At 62.6% G+C, this 12,829-nt stretch overlaps 3 protein-coding genes and 1 non-coding gene across 32 annotated transcripts in view; 3 read left to right on the top strand and 1 right to left on the bottom strand.

Annotated features, from left to right (window-relative positions):
* Nucleotides 1-446: 446 nt before the first annotated feature.
* NOXA1 (NADPH oxidase activator 1) lies at nt 447-10,601 on the bottom strand. 8 transcript variants are annotated; one of them, XM_038548642.1, is made up of 15 exons: nt 10,188-10,601; nt 7,465-7,547; nt 6,405-6,513; nt 5,433-5,606; nt 5,016-5,150; nt 4,684-4,817; nt 3,783-3,842; nt 3,514-3,557; nt 2,892-3,043; nt 1,740-1,779; nt 1,497-1,555; nt 1,157-1,311; nt 941-1,055; nt 729-843; nt 447-643 (listed from the first exon to the last, which is right to left on the bottom strand). In XM_038548642.1, the coding sequence occupies exons 1-15, from the start codon at nt 10,362-10,364 to the stop codon at nt 555-557; spliced, it is 1,641 nt and encodes a 546-aa protein (XP_038404570.1). In that variant the 5' UTR covers nt 10,365-10,601; the 3' UTR covers nt 447-554. The 8 variants fall into 8 exon arrangements, with proteins under 8 accessions (XP_038404570.1, XP_038404574.1, XP_038404571.1 ...); XM_038548646.1 differs by having other exon boundaries at nt 2,892-2,982; nt 4,684-4,791; nt 10,188-10,599; XM_038548643.1 differs by having other exon boundaries at nt 2,892-3,024; nt 4,684-4,791; nt 10,188-10,598.
* EXD3 (exonuclease 3'-5' domain containing 3) overlaps nt 5,346-12,829 on the top strand; it is an 81,738-nt gene continuing 74,254 nt past the window's right edge. For 12 of the 22 annotated variants that reach the window (XM_038548620.1, XM_038548625.1, XM_038548626.1 and 9 more), the window contains exons 1-2: nt 5,360-5,512; nt 9,445-9,543. In XM_038548620.1, the coding sequence (XP_038404548.1) occupies nt 9,519-9,543 (25 nt within the window). In that variant the 5' untranslated portion in view covers nt 5,360-5,512; nt 9,445-9,518. Of the gene's footprint in view, nt 5,513-5,766; nt 6,027-9,444; nt 9,544-9,757; nt 9,848-10,624; nt 10,803-11,930; nt 12,130-12,673; nt 12,756-12,829 lie in introns of those variants that run through there. The other 10 variants (XM_038548630.1, XM_038548629.1, XM_038548633.1 and 7 more) reach the window with 9 other exon arrangements.
* On the top strand, nt 8,735-8,868 carry LOC119876682. The gene has a single exon (XR_005365072.1). It is a non-coding gene; the product is annotated as a small nucleolar RNA SNORA70 (small nucleolar RNA).
* On the top strand, nt 8,885-9,308 carry LOC119876659 (60S ribosomal protein L10-like). The gene has a single exon (XM_038548651.1). It carries the CDS (start codon nt 8,929-8,931, stop codon nt 9,229-9,231), a length of 303 nt encoding a protein of 100 aa, XP_038404579.1. The 5' UTR covers nt 8,885-8,928; the 3' UTR covers nt 9,232-9,308.

The following is a 12,829-nucleotide window of genomic DNA, read 5'->3' on the forward strand; positions in this document are numbered from 1 at the left end:
CTGCTCTCCTCCCGTCACCCCCTGCTCCTCCCTTGCCCCCCTCAGCTTCCCTCCCACCCCCCTCAGGCACCCCTCTGCTCCCCTTCCCCGCTCCCTCTTTCTTCCTCCTCCCTCCCCAACCCCCCCCACCCCGCGCCTCCCTCCTACCCCCTCTCCTGCTCCCCCCTTCGTCACCCAGTCCTCCACCACACTTCCCCAGGGCAGTGTGGTCTACTGCATTAGCAGGCTGTGGGGCCCCGTCAAGCCCAAAAGTGGGGGTGACCTCGTGGCAGGGAGGGGCCTGGCTCCCTGGGAGAGGCGGGCAGGGCCTCAGGAGGAGGCTGGGGAGAGGCCAGCTGCGGCCCTGGTAGTCTGCTGCCTGAGGGAGTGGAATCCAGGCTCCATGGCCACTCCTGGGCTCCCACCCCCAGAAGCCTTTGTGGCCCCTGAAATGGACAAGCCGAGAATACAGACCACACCTCAGTGTGGGGAAGATGCTTTATTAAAACCCTCCTTGCCACAGGAAGAAATCATCCTGGGGCGATTTCTTCTCTGGATTTGGGGTGTCAGGCTCCTCACATGCACCATCCAGCTGGGACCACGAAGCACTTGGGGAAGATGCCGATGCGGCCGTCACAGTGGCCCTCCAGCCACGCCGGGTCCACTACATGCAAGGGAACATCAGGGCCCCTCAGAGCATAGCAACTGTCATACACTCATAGAAGCCCTGGGCCCAGCAGCCCACTGACCTGCACACAGGACGTCCACCATGTCCCCCTGCCGCAAGTCTAGGTCCTCAGGCCCCTGGGCACAGTAGTTGTGCTGGGCCACCGCCTGGTACAGGACTGGCCGGCTGCCTGCTGCCTGTGGCAGGAAGAGGGGGCAGGCTGCAGGGCCGGCAGGGCAGAGACAGGCCCAGGCCCCCACCCCACAGATCCACACCCACAGCTCCAAGTCTCACCCGGCACTGCAGCTGCAGTCCCCTGGGGCTGGCCGCTGTGTCTCGCCAGGCCCCCTGCAGTGCTTCCTCCCCGGGGAGGGCGACCCAGCGTGCCTCATGGCTAGGATCCCGGTAACTGCAAAGAGACCCCCCCAGAGTGGGCGAGGGGGCAGGGCTGCTTCAGGCAGGTGCTGATCTCTGACCTCTGCGGTCCCCATGAACCTGTCATCTGCTCACCTGAGCTGCCCATGCTGGGCCTGCAGAGGGAGAGCCTGGCTCAGCAGGGTCCGCAGGTGGGGCAGGCCAGCTCCCCAGGGGACCTTCAGGGCCAGGGTGAAGGCACACTGCACGGTGACCGTCACCAAGGACTCAGGGCCGCCTGTAGCCACCACCTGGGATGAAGCAGAAAGGCAGCCGTCAGCCTGGCTCAGTCCAGCCTAGAGCTGCTCGCTGGGGGCCCAGCTGGGATGGCCTTGGAGCAGAGGGGTGGGGGCTGCAGGCCAGTGAGGCTCCACAACTTGGGTCCCCAGGGCCGTCTGAGGGACAGGGCAGCAACGTGAAGGCCAGTGCCTCTTACCCTGGTGCCGGAGGGGTCCTCAGAGGGGCTGGGCTCTGGCCTCCCTGCTGCCGGTGGGCCTGTGGGGTGACAGAGCAGGGACTCAGTTGCCCACTCCCCATGTGGAACATGCTGAAGCAGAGGAGCTCCTGCACCACAGACCCACAGCTTCCTCCCTCTGGGGCCTAAGCACCCCCGGAGGCCTGCCTGGGACCCCTCCACCCAGCGCTCCTGCTGACCACCCGCGGCTCAGGACGTCCTCACCTGGAGGAATGTGTTTGCCAACTTGCTCCATGCAGGGCTTCTGTAGGAAGAGCCACAGGCTGGTGAGGGGGTCAGGGAGGGAGGAGGAGGGCCGGGAGAGGGGGCCTGGGGGGGGGCCTGGGGGGGCAGTTTTCCCAGCAGACCCAGTGGTGAGGTTTACTGCCACTGACCCCGCTGACCAGCAGGAAGCCATAAATACAACCCACATGGAGGTGTATTCAGGGCATGAACCAGGTCCCCACAGGCTGGAGACCACACACATGTTCCTCACATCAGCAGGGTCGACCCCATCACCCACCCCAACCCCACCCCAACCCCCACCCTGACCCCACCCGACCCCGACCCCACCACCAAGCACTATGAGATGGAGGCTCAAGCTGGGGGGCCCAGGCCAGGGGCCAACTGGACTGCACCTGTGTTGGACGTGCTGGGGAGACACCCCAGAGGGGCCTCGGGAGTCAGGCCATCCTGACTCAGACTCTGACCTCAGGTGGGGTAATGAAGTGTTTGTACCAGCTGCTTATAGCACCTCAGAAGTCGTCAGGAAGGCCGAAGCCTAAGACCCCATCCATGAACCCCATAAACATAGCCTTCATGCCTTGCAGGGATTCAGCGAAGCCCAGGGAACAGGGCCTTTGAGGGCAGGTGTGTTCACCCGCAGTTAACAGAGCATCAACAACAGTGAAGAGACTGTTTTCTTACTGAGTCGTTGGGTAAACCATGTGTTAAGTCCAACCACTTTCTCCGTGCAGGGGAGACCCCCTCTCCTGGCGCAGGCCATGGGCAGTGGCCACACACACCTCTCGGTCCAGGAGGGAAGGCTGGGTGACAAGGCCATGGCTGAATGGCCTGAGACCAAAGGCACAGATGCCCAGGCTGCAGGCCAGCCACTCCCCAGGCCTGGGGTGGGGTGAGGTACCCCAGACTCCTGTCTGTGCCACAGGGACATCAGCATGCTCCCAGCTCAGCCACCTGGGCTGGCCCCAGCCGTATCTCTGGCTGGACAGGGGAGGCCAAAGGTCTGTCCCCAGCAGGCAGTGAGGCCACCTGCCCTGTCCTGAGACCCAGGCTGTGGCTGCTGGTCCCCATGCTCAGTCTGGGGGGTATCCCCCAGCACTAGGGCCCCTGTCCCCCTGACCCAGGCGCACTCACCTGCTCATCGTAGATGACTGGCGCACAGTGGTCAGCCTGCGCCACCCGTCCAGAGCCAGCCTCTGTCCCTACACCAGGGAGCACACCGGGACTGCCAGAGACGGCAGTTCCACAGAGGCCTGTGTCTCCAGCCCTGCGGGATGGGGGGAGCCCTGTTCCTCCCCAACACCACCGGCTCAGGCCACTTCCCTGCCTGAGAGGAGCCCCGAGTGTGGACATGAGGGGCAGCACAGGGTGCAGCACAGAGTGGGCCCCTGCTCTATGTCCCCCCACCCTCTGCAGACTTGAGCCCCACCCCCTCTCCGGGTTGGACGGCCCCTGCTGTGAGGAGGCCGGAGGGGTGAGCATGTCAGCCCACAACCCAGTCAGCGCCCTCCCTGGGTAGGGCCCTGAGCTTCGGGGCAACCAGCAGTGTCAGCTCCCCGCCGGTGCCCCCTGCGGCTCCTCATGGACTGGGCCTCTGGATAACAGGGACATGGGGAGGGTGGACAGAGGCTGGACACCTGTCCCCGGCCTCAAGGGCTCTGGCCACATCTAGTCTGCAGGGGCTGTGACAGTCCTGGCCTCTGGCCTCCGGGGCCACAGGGGAAGCAAGAGGCGGAGGTGAGACGCTCCTAACTACCGTGGGGCAGGTCCAGGTCTGGCTGCATCCTTTGTGTCCCAAACCTGTAGGCCCAGAATGCTGTCCTGTCCCAGAATGCAGGTCCCCGGGGAAGGCCCAGCACCCCCAGGTAAGGCTGCATGATGTTCAGGCTCTCACACACAAGAGGCCTGCCACTCCCATCCTCACATCAGTGACCATCGGGAACCCCCAAAGAGAAAGGCCTCAAGCGCTCAGGTCTGTACAGTGACAGGGGCACTTGGGGGCTGGCTGGAGGGTGCCCCACTCACCTGGCGCTGCTGAGGCCGGGAGCCCTGGAGATGGTCATCAGGGATGGCAGAGGATACCACCTGGGGAGGGACAGCACGGGCATAGCTGTGCCGGGGGCCCCAGCCCCAACCCCCCAGGGGGAGTCTCCCACAGCCAACCCAAGGCTGCCAGACCACCACGGTGGGGGCCAGGACGGTGGGAAGAACACGTCTGACGAAGGACAACATGTGCAGATGGTTTCAGCCTCCTTTTTATACAAGTTTTGAAATATCTTTATTTCTCAGATGCCTGGTACTGTGAGAAGCAGACTCTGAATTGATTCATTAATGCAGCTCGGAGTCACCTGGCCCCAGCCAGCAGAGGTCATGAAGACGAGGTGTGTGGGGCATGTAGCCTCACCAGCCATGTACATGGTGGCACACAGCACACTGGCCCGCGGTGACCTCGGGGGGCTGGGGCTAATCCAGGGCCACCAGCTTGAAACCCAGGCGAACTTCCCTTTGTGTACACAGGTCCCTGTATCCCACCCCTGCCCCCAGGGCTGTGATTCTGGTGACGCTGCCTGGCCAGCTGACCTCAGCCCTACCTGCGATCCCACTCTCTGGGGCAGAGATGCAGGGAGACACAGAAACACAGAGACTCAGGGAGGTGCTGAGGCCAGAAGGGTGTGGCTGGGGGGGCAGCACCACTTAGGTGCCCCTCTGCAGCCAGCTTCTGCTGGGTTCTGCCTGCTGCTTCTAAGAACCCAGGATCTGAAGCCCACATGGAGACCCTGCCCCCGACTCAGAAGTTCAGGCATGTCTGCGGCCTAGGGATGGCCCTGCGCCTACTGTCCACCCACCCACCGAAGGCTCCCTAACAACAAGGACCCTTTGAGCTCACCCCCCTGGCTGCTGCTGACCCCTGAGCACCCGGGGTTACCTTGGCCTTGCCCAGGAAATCCACGGGTTCCAGGTGCTCCACATGCCGCCTGTGAGGCCGAAAGACCTCACCCCTGGGGACCTGCCGCAGCTGCAGGGTAGCCTGTTTCTGGAGGGGGTCCAGCCAATGCAGACCTGAGTATTTGACAGGGCTGTGGCCTCAGGGACCCCCCACCCACTTCTCACACCCTGAGAGACTTCCCCAGCCCCCACAGCTGGGCACAGGAGCACCTCCCTCTAGAGACTTCTTCAGCTCATACAGTTGGTCTGGGGGCGCTGGGACAGATAGGAGCCCTGGACGTGCCCTAAGGGGGCCTGGCCTGCTCTCCTCACCTGCACTTGGGCCAGGGCAGCATGCAGGTCTTCCCCGGCCCCCTCTGGCCCCTTGCAGAGGGCTTCCTCTAGGCTGCCAGCGGCCTCAGCCCACAGTCCCAGCGCGCACTGTGCCGCCCCCACGTTGAAGAGCACCTGGGAGGGGACGAGAGGTCACAGCCCTCTCCCTCGCTCGCTCTTCTGCTCCTGCCCCCCTGGTCTCACCCGGATCGGCTTCAGGCCCCCCGCCCCCGCCCCTGATTCCACCCCAGACCCCGCCCCAAGCCCCGCCCAAGCCCCGCCCCAGACCCACCCCTGGCCCCACTCCCGCGCCCACCGCCTCCAACCGCCTCTCCTGGCCCCGCCTCCAGCCCCGCCCTCCCCCGGCAAAGACCCCGCGGCCTCCCTGGGGGCCCGCCTCGCCGCGGAGCCGCGGGCCCGGGGACTGGCATCCGGCCTGTCAGCAGGTGCGGGGCTCTGCCGGGCCGACCTCGGTCTCCAGACCCGCAGCCGGAGAGGTAGGTTCTCTGCTCCGAGCATCAGGGGTAGGTTGGGAGCTCCGGGAGCGTCCTGTCCGCCTCCGCCCCCTTCTGCGCCACCGACCGCGCGGTCCTGCCCGGTGCAGGAGTCCGCGCTGCTGTCGCAGGAGCCCCGCTCGGGCCTGTCCCCTTCCTCACCCGCCCCCGCCCCCGCCCCCGCGTGAGAAGACGTTCTGACAGACAGGTAGGGTCGGGTTCCGGCTGTGGCCGGAAGGACACCAGGACACGCTGAGTTGCCTGGTGCTCCAGGAGGCCCCGCAGACACCCGCACCCCCCCACAGCCGCTGTGAGGGTAGCAGGTGCTTGCCCAGCTCGACTTTGTCAACAGAACCAACCGGTTCTTCCGCGCGCTGCGGTCTCTGTGGCCTGCCTAGCAACGCACACTCCCAGGGCCAGCTGGCCACCCTGGAGATTCTGCGGGGCGTGGTCACTGCCAGGCCAACTGCCCACGCCCAGCCCTCTGGCGGTGGGTGCCGTAGGCTAGGGAACCCAGGTGCCTGCAGAACCCCCTGATAGGACTTTCTGCCATCTGTTTATTGAAGCACAGGTCCTCTGGAGAAGGCTCCTAGGCAGCACTGCTGGGAGTGCTGGGGGTGTCCTCTCCATTCCCCTCCTTTGGCGTCAGCCGCCTGGACAGCCCAAGGTGGAGGTGCTCCCTGCCTGTCCCCTGCCAGGGGCCCATGGTCAAGCCATGCTTCTTCCTGACCCCATCTGCCACTCCCTGCTGCCTCTCTGACCCTCCCTGGCCCTCCTTCTGGCAGTCTCCCAACTCTCCGTCCCTAAGCTTCCTCGGGGTGGGACCGTGGCCCGTAGGGGCAGTGGGGCACCACCTTTGGAGGCCAGCTTCCTGTGCAAGTCTGTGCAAGCTCACCTCCCAGGTCTTCAGCTTGAAGCGCAGGCCCAGCTGCGTGTAGTCGATGGCCGCATTACCCCTCAGCTGCGCCAGGGCCAGCCGGAAGTCAGACAGGGCCTCCTGGAACCTGTGGGCAGTGGGGGAACAGGGGGCGGGGCTCTGAGGCCATTGGGGAAGGGCCCAAGCCCTGTCCCAGCCTCCCTCACCCAGCTCCAGGACACCTGCTAGGGGCCGTGGTGGCCACCCAGGTCCTAGCACATGGTGGGCATTCAAGTCTCTACCATTGTATCAAGGGATCAATATGCAGATATGGCTGTGGGGTTACAGAGGGCACCGGGCGGCCTGGGGTGTGAGGTGAAGCTAGCTCTGATCCAGCTCTGCCTTCTGGAAGGCTCGCTGCCCTTCCTGGGGCCCCTGTCTGCCCAACCGTGGCTGCATAGAGTGCCCTGAGCATTTCCCTCCTGCTTCTCGGGACCCATGTCCCCTGGGGGCCTCCCTCTGCACAGACCTGCTGGAAGGAAGCTCCTCAGCCTCCCCTAGGCAGGCCCCTGGCTCCATGAGAGGAGGAGGCTGCCCCCAGAGTCGGCCTGCCTGGCATGGGGCCATCTGTGGGGCTCATCCAGGGGCTAGGTGAGGGAGTGGGAAGATGAGCCTATCCTGCAGAATGGTTCCTTCTCTGGGAAGGACCACGGGAGAAAGAACCCTGGTGAGCATTGAGGACCCCAACCAGCTCCATGTCCTGGGACACACCATTCCTGCAGCCCTGTTTCGGGGTCCACATCTGCAGAATGAGTATGATCACACCATCCCTGCTACAGTAACAATGTGGTGAGGAGCAGAGGAGGGGATGTCCGTGAAAGCGCTCCATGAACCTCGGCAGAGATGAGGCTCACCATGCGGCTCTGCCCTGCATCTTCTGCAGCAGGAGCACTGTACCCTGCCCATACTTCCCCGGGGCTATACAGGAGAGGGTTGGCAAGGGGGGGTGACCCACAGGGAGAGCACGGGGGGAGTACAAGAATGGACTGTGCAGAGAGAAAGGGGCGTCAGAGAAGAAACAAGGCATCCCTGTGCTCACCTCTCCAGCTGGAAGTTGGCCACACCTCGCTGGAAGAAGCCAACAGCCATGCATGTGTCCTTGGTCACTGCTTGGTCAAATGCCTGAGGACAAAATGCCCAAGGATCACCCTTGTGTCACAGACAGTCCAGGCAGATGGCCAGCAACAGGGGGCCGAGGCATTCCACCGGCCCTCGAGCCGGCCACACATCCAGGGGTCTCCAGAGCTGGTATCTGGGTGCATGCGTCCCTAGTCAGGTGCCCTGAGCTCCTGAGGTCGAAGAGCCCAGTGAGGTGTCATCATAAACCACTCTGTTTACCATGAGGATGACGGGAAACAACAGAAGGAAGTGCTCCAGCACGGTCACCAGTCACCCCGGGGCTCCAACTTATGCGACATTCTCGTCTTTTTGAACTCCTATTTTTTTTTAAGATTTTATTTATTTATTCATGAGAGACAGAGAGAGGCAGAGACACAGGCAGAGAAGCAGGCTCCATGCAGGACTCGAACCCGGGAATCCAGGATCATGCCCCAGCCAAAGGCAGGCGCTCAACCACTGAGCCACTTGGGCATCCCTAAACTCCTATTTCTGATAGTTCGTACAGAATGACACACTTGTTATCTTTTTTTAAAAAAGATCTTATTTAGGGGGGTCCCTGGGTGGCTCAGCGGTTTAGTGCCTGCCTTTGGCCCAGGGCTTGATCCTGGAGTCCCAGGATCAAGTCCTGTGTCAGGCTCCCTGCAGAGAGCCTGCTTTGCTCCTCTGCAGGGAGCCGGATGTAGGACTCCATCCCAGGACCCCAGGGTCACCCCAGGACCCAGGTGTCCCACACTTGTTATCTTTTTGAATTAGAAAGACAGGCCCTTGGGTGGCTCAGGCGGTAAAGCATATACCTTCAGGTCCAGTCATGACCCAGGGTCCTGAGGTCCAGCCGCACATTGGGCTCCCTGCTCAGCGGGGAGCCTGCTTCTCCCCTCCCTCTGCCTGCAACTCCCTCTACTTGTGCTCTCTCTCTGCCAAATAAATAAATAAAGTCTTTTTTAAAAACCTGAAACTCGGGCAGCCCAGGTCACTCAGCAGTTTAACGCCGCCTTCAGCCCAGGGCCTGATCCTGGAGACCCAGGATTGAGTCCCCTGTCGGGCTCCCTGCATGGAGCCTGCTTCTCCCTCTGCCTGTGTCTCTGCCTTTCTCTCTAATAAATAAATAAATAAAAATCTTAAAAAAAAAAAAAACCCTGAAATTGTTACTGAGAATTGTAGACTCATATGCAAAGGTAAGAAGCAACAGGGGGCAGCCAATTAAGCCGACTGTGCTCTTTCTCCATGGGGGCCCAGTGTGCCATGGCTGCAAACAGTAGCCTCCTTGGTAGTGTATGCAGCCTGTTGATTGTATGGGTTGCCCTAAGGGACCTTGGAGACAGCCCTTTGTGGTCGACTTAGAGGTCTGACATAATGTTATCTCCAATCTAGGCTGCAGACAGGTATGCGAGGTGCCTTTGGGAAGCCCCAGGGCACAGTAGCCAGGGTCCACATTGGCCAAGTCATCATGTCCATCCGTACCAAGCTGCAGAACAAGGAGCATGTGATTGAGGCCCTACGCAGGGCCAAGTTCAAGTTCCCTGGCCGCCAGAAGATCCACATCTCCAAGAAGTGGGGCTTTACTAAGTTTAATGCGGACGAATTTGAAGATATGGTGGCCGAAAAGCGGCTCATCCCAGATGGCTGTGGGGTCAAATACATCCCTAATCGTGGCCCCTTGGACAAATGGAGGGCTCTCCACTCATGAGAACCTTGCACCACCCGAACCCTATTCATGCCCACCAATAAATCCTGCTTCCTGTCAAAAAAAAAAAAAAAAAAAAAAAAAAAAGAAGCAACAGGGGATCCCTTATACCCATTGCCCAGTCTCCCTCTCACTCCCACATGAAGTTGTGCAAGATATTCACACTGATGCTCTCCTATAACATCTAATTCTCTTTTCATTTGTGTCATTTTTCAGGTAACTGCCACTGATCGTCTTGAAAACTGCTGGATCCTGGTTCTTTCTGTCAGAGAGGTTTGGGGACGGGAACGATGAGTGGGGTGCTGCTGGATTTTTGTACGTACCCCTGAATACGCATCACTTGAAAGAATACAAAGCATTCAGAGGGCAGAGAGCAGCTCTGTGCTGCCCCCTCAGCAGACGAGCTGTGCATGTGTACCTGTGTGCACTCCTGAGCTCTTGGTTCTTTTGGGGAACAGATTGGGGAAAAGATGAGTACTTAGATCTGGGGTGTGGGTACCAACAAGACAGCATCTGCGCATCGCCATAGGTGTCTGATGAAGTTCCTGCTCCAAGCCCTACACCTTGAGGGGCAGGCAGGCCCCTTCCAAGCAGGATCCAGCCTCCAGCCTATTTCCGGGTATGTTAGGACACCAAGCACCTGAGCCAGTATCACCCCAGCCCTTCCTGGTGACTGGAGAATCTGGCACGTGGTCATTACCACGTGGAGATGATGGGGGAGGCCGCCCCCCATCGTGGCCCTGAGTTCAGGTGGGATCCCCCACCACACAGCTCCCACCTGCCATAGCTGTTCACTGAGGCAGAACAGTGGGGGACATCCCCCAGATGACCGTCAGGAAGAAGGGCGGGGACGCCGGGTTCACCCCGGCAGCTGGGTCCCCAGGGCCAGAGAACAGCCTCCCCACAGGTGGGGTCCCCGCGGCCACCCTGGGTGCGCGGCTGTCGGGGACCCTGCTCACCCGTAGCGCGGCCTCCGGGTCCCCGGCCAGCAGGTGCACACAGCCCAAGTTGAAGCACATCTTGGCGGGCGGGTCCGGGTCGCCCGAGAAGAGGCGCAGGGCGCAGCCCCAGTCCCCACGGGCCACCGCCTGCACGCCCCGGTGCCAGTCGTGCACCAGGTCCCCTAGCGAGGGCATGGCGCTGTGACGGCTGCCGGCCTGTGCTTCCAGGCTGGAACGGGGCGGGCAAGTGGGTGCCGTGCGGCGTCCGGCGGGACTGGGGGCCAAAGGCCGCGGAGCAGGGGCTCCAGGGTCCGGAGAGGCGCGGCGGAGTGGGCGCCGGGAGCCGTAGCCCGTGCAGTCGGTGAGCCTGCGCAGGTGCGCCACGCCCCCGGTTGCCCTCGGGGCCCCAGGCGGCCCCTGGTGTCCCCGCGGCCCCGCCCCCTCTACATCCGGCCCCGCCCCTTCCCTCCAATCGGTCGCCCCCAGCCCGACTTCCGCCCTCAGCTCCCAGCGTTCGCGTTTCCCCGCCGGTAGCGCCCCCGGCCGGGTGGGTCTCAGTGCGCCGGGGAAAGCCGTCCGGGATCGCTGCGGCCGCGGCCGGGCCAGGGTTCCGGGCGGACCCCGCGGGCTCAGGTGAGCGACGCCGGGCGCGGGCCCAGGAGGGCCGGGGTCAGGGTTGGGGTCCTCGCCCAGCGGCCCGCGGGGACAGCAGAGACCCAGCGTGGGAGGGGTCCCCGAATCCAACCTCCGGGACGGCGGGTCGTGGGGAGGTGCCGGTGACACTCGTGGGGACCGTCCGCCCCGTGTCCCTGTCACCTGCCTCGTCGCCCTCTCCCTCAGTAGGGACCCACCTGTCCTGACCCACACCCCCTCGGGAACAGGGCCCCACCAGCCCCTGCCCCGCCCCGCCCCGTCCCCTCTCTGGGACAGGGACCCACCCGCCGCGCCCCTGTGGCAGGCCGGAGCACCCTGTGCCCTGTGGGCTTCCGTGACCCCCAGGAACTCCTTCACCTAGAAAGTAGAAGCCCCCCCCCCCCAAGACAGAGGCACCTGTGGACCTGGAGGTGGCACCTGCCCCCCACCAGGAGCCGCCCTGGAAGTCTGCAGGGGCTGCAGGGGCCCCTGCCTTCTCAGCACATGTCCCTACTGATGCCCCCTAGGCGTCTGGTTGGCTGTCACGCTCTTAGCCACGTGGGTCGGGGTTCTCCGGGGAAACCAGGCCCAGGGCAGAGGGGGAGCCTGACAGCGAGCAGCTGTGGGGCCTGGAGGAACCTGCAGGGGCGCAGAACTCAGGCTGTTCGTGAGTCTGGGAGCCAGGTCTGTCCTCCCAAGGCCTTCTGGGGACTGGATGAGGCCTACCAGGTTAGGGACGGTCATCTGCCTCAGGACAAGACTACCGTCCCGACTGTCAGTCTCCTAGAAAATGCTTTCTGGGCACTTGGGGGCTCCAGCGACCTGGACTATGGTCCGGAATTCCAGTCCCAACTTGCGTTCCCTCGCCCCTCCGTGCCCCTGCACCAGGTGCTCTTGCCTCTCTCTCTAGTGGTTGACCCACTAGGTGGCACCATGGCTTTGCTGGGTTGACACATAGGATGAGCCATCTCCGCAGCTGGGCCCAGAAATGCTCCCACGGACATGCTCTGTCCTTTCTCCACTGAGCAAGCCTCCTGGCCCCATGGTGCAGGGGGTACTCGGGTCCTGGATGGCTCGGCTCTTGCTCAAGACCTGACTCACCTTCCACGTTGGTGTCCTCCTTCCCAGGATGGGCCTATGAGTCCTGTGACCTGGGAGCCACGGCTCCTCCCTGTGTGACCTGAGGAGAAGAGGGCTGAGTCCTGACTTGGCAGACCTGGAGGCCCCCCAGGAAGCTCCCTCAGCGAACGTCCATGGGCCTGGGCCCCTGAGGACCTGCTTCCTCACCTTTGGGCCTGGGTTTCCTGACCCATTAGCCTGGAAGATGGTACCCACAGCGTGATCCTGTCCCTCCCACCTGCGCAGACATCCCTCCCACTCTCATTTTCCTGCCTTCCCTGCAGGGCCTGTCCTGCGGCCCACCAAGGTCCCACCTGGGGCTCCTCAAAGCTGACAGCTGCAGCACCCACACCCCGCCCTCATCCTCGCATCTCATGCCTCCTGACACCCCATCACCCACCCACACCTCCAGTCCCGTTCCCTTCATCTGGGCTGCAGGAGTGTGGCCGAGGTGCCCAGTCTCACCCTGAACCCCAGCCTCAGATAGGGGTCCACTCGCTCCTTCCTCCTGTGCCTTAGCCCAGTCCAGGACCTGACTACTGGCTTCCAGAGGAAATGGAAGTAGCCAGAAGGGACCCCTATGTAGGCACCCACAGGTCTGCCCCCTCCCTGACACTGTCCCTCTCCCACTCCAGCATGGTTTCCTGATGGAGTCAGCCCATCATCATACTGTCATTCTTCCCGTCTTGGCCCCCCTTCCTCCCAGAGCCCACACCCACCCGCCCTGGCCATGTCTTTACTCCCCTTTGCAGCAGAACTGCCTGAAAGACTTGGAGTGACCAGTGACCAGTGTCCGGTTCTGCTGTGTACATGTGGAAATCCGTGTATGAGCAGGTCACTTCTACAGTGTGCAGATCACTGTTCTTGTCCTATTCACAAGACTGAACAAGCATCACCTTATTCCATGG

This window comes from Canis lupus, chromosome 9 (assembly GCF_011100685.1).
Source record: "Canis lupus familiaris isolate Mischka breed German Shepherd chromosome 9, alternate assembly UU_Cfam_GSD_1.0, whole genome shotgun sequence".
NCBI lineage: Eukaryota > Metazoa > Chordata > Mammalia > Carnivora > Canidae > Canis > Canis lupus.

Excerpts from the sequence above, each read along its gene's own strand:
- LOC119876659 (XM_038548651.1), top strand. The coding sequence starts at position 8,929 with ATGCGAGGTGCCTTTGGGAAGCCCCAGGGCACAGTAGCCAGGGTCCAC.
- NOXA1 (XM_038548642.1), bottom strand. The coding sequence starts at position 10,364 with ATGCCCTCGCTAGGGGACCTGGTGCACGACTGGCACCGGGGCGTGCAG. Across the intron at positions 7,548-10,187 it reads ACCCGGAGGCCGCGCTACGG|GCATTTGACCAAGCAGTGAC; the intron begins GTGAGCAGGGTC and ends TTTTGTCCTCAG. Across the intron at positions 1,056-1,156 it reads GCCCAGCATGGGCAGCTCAG|TTACCGGGATCCTAGCCATG; the intron begins GTGAGCAGATGA and ends GTCTCTTTGCAG.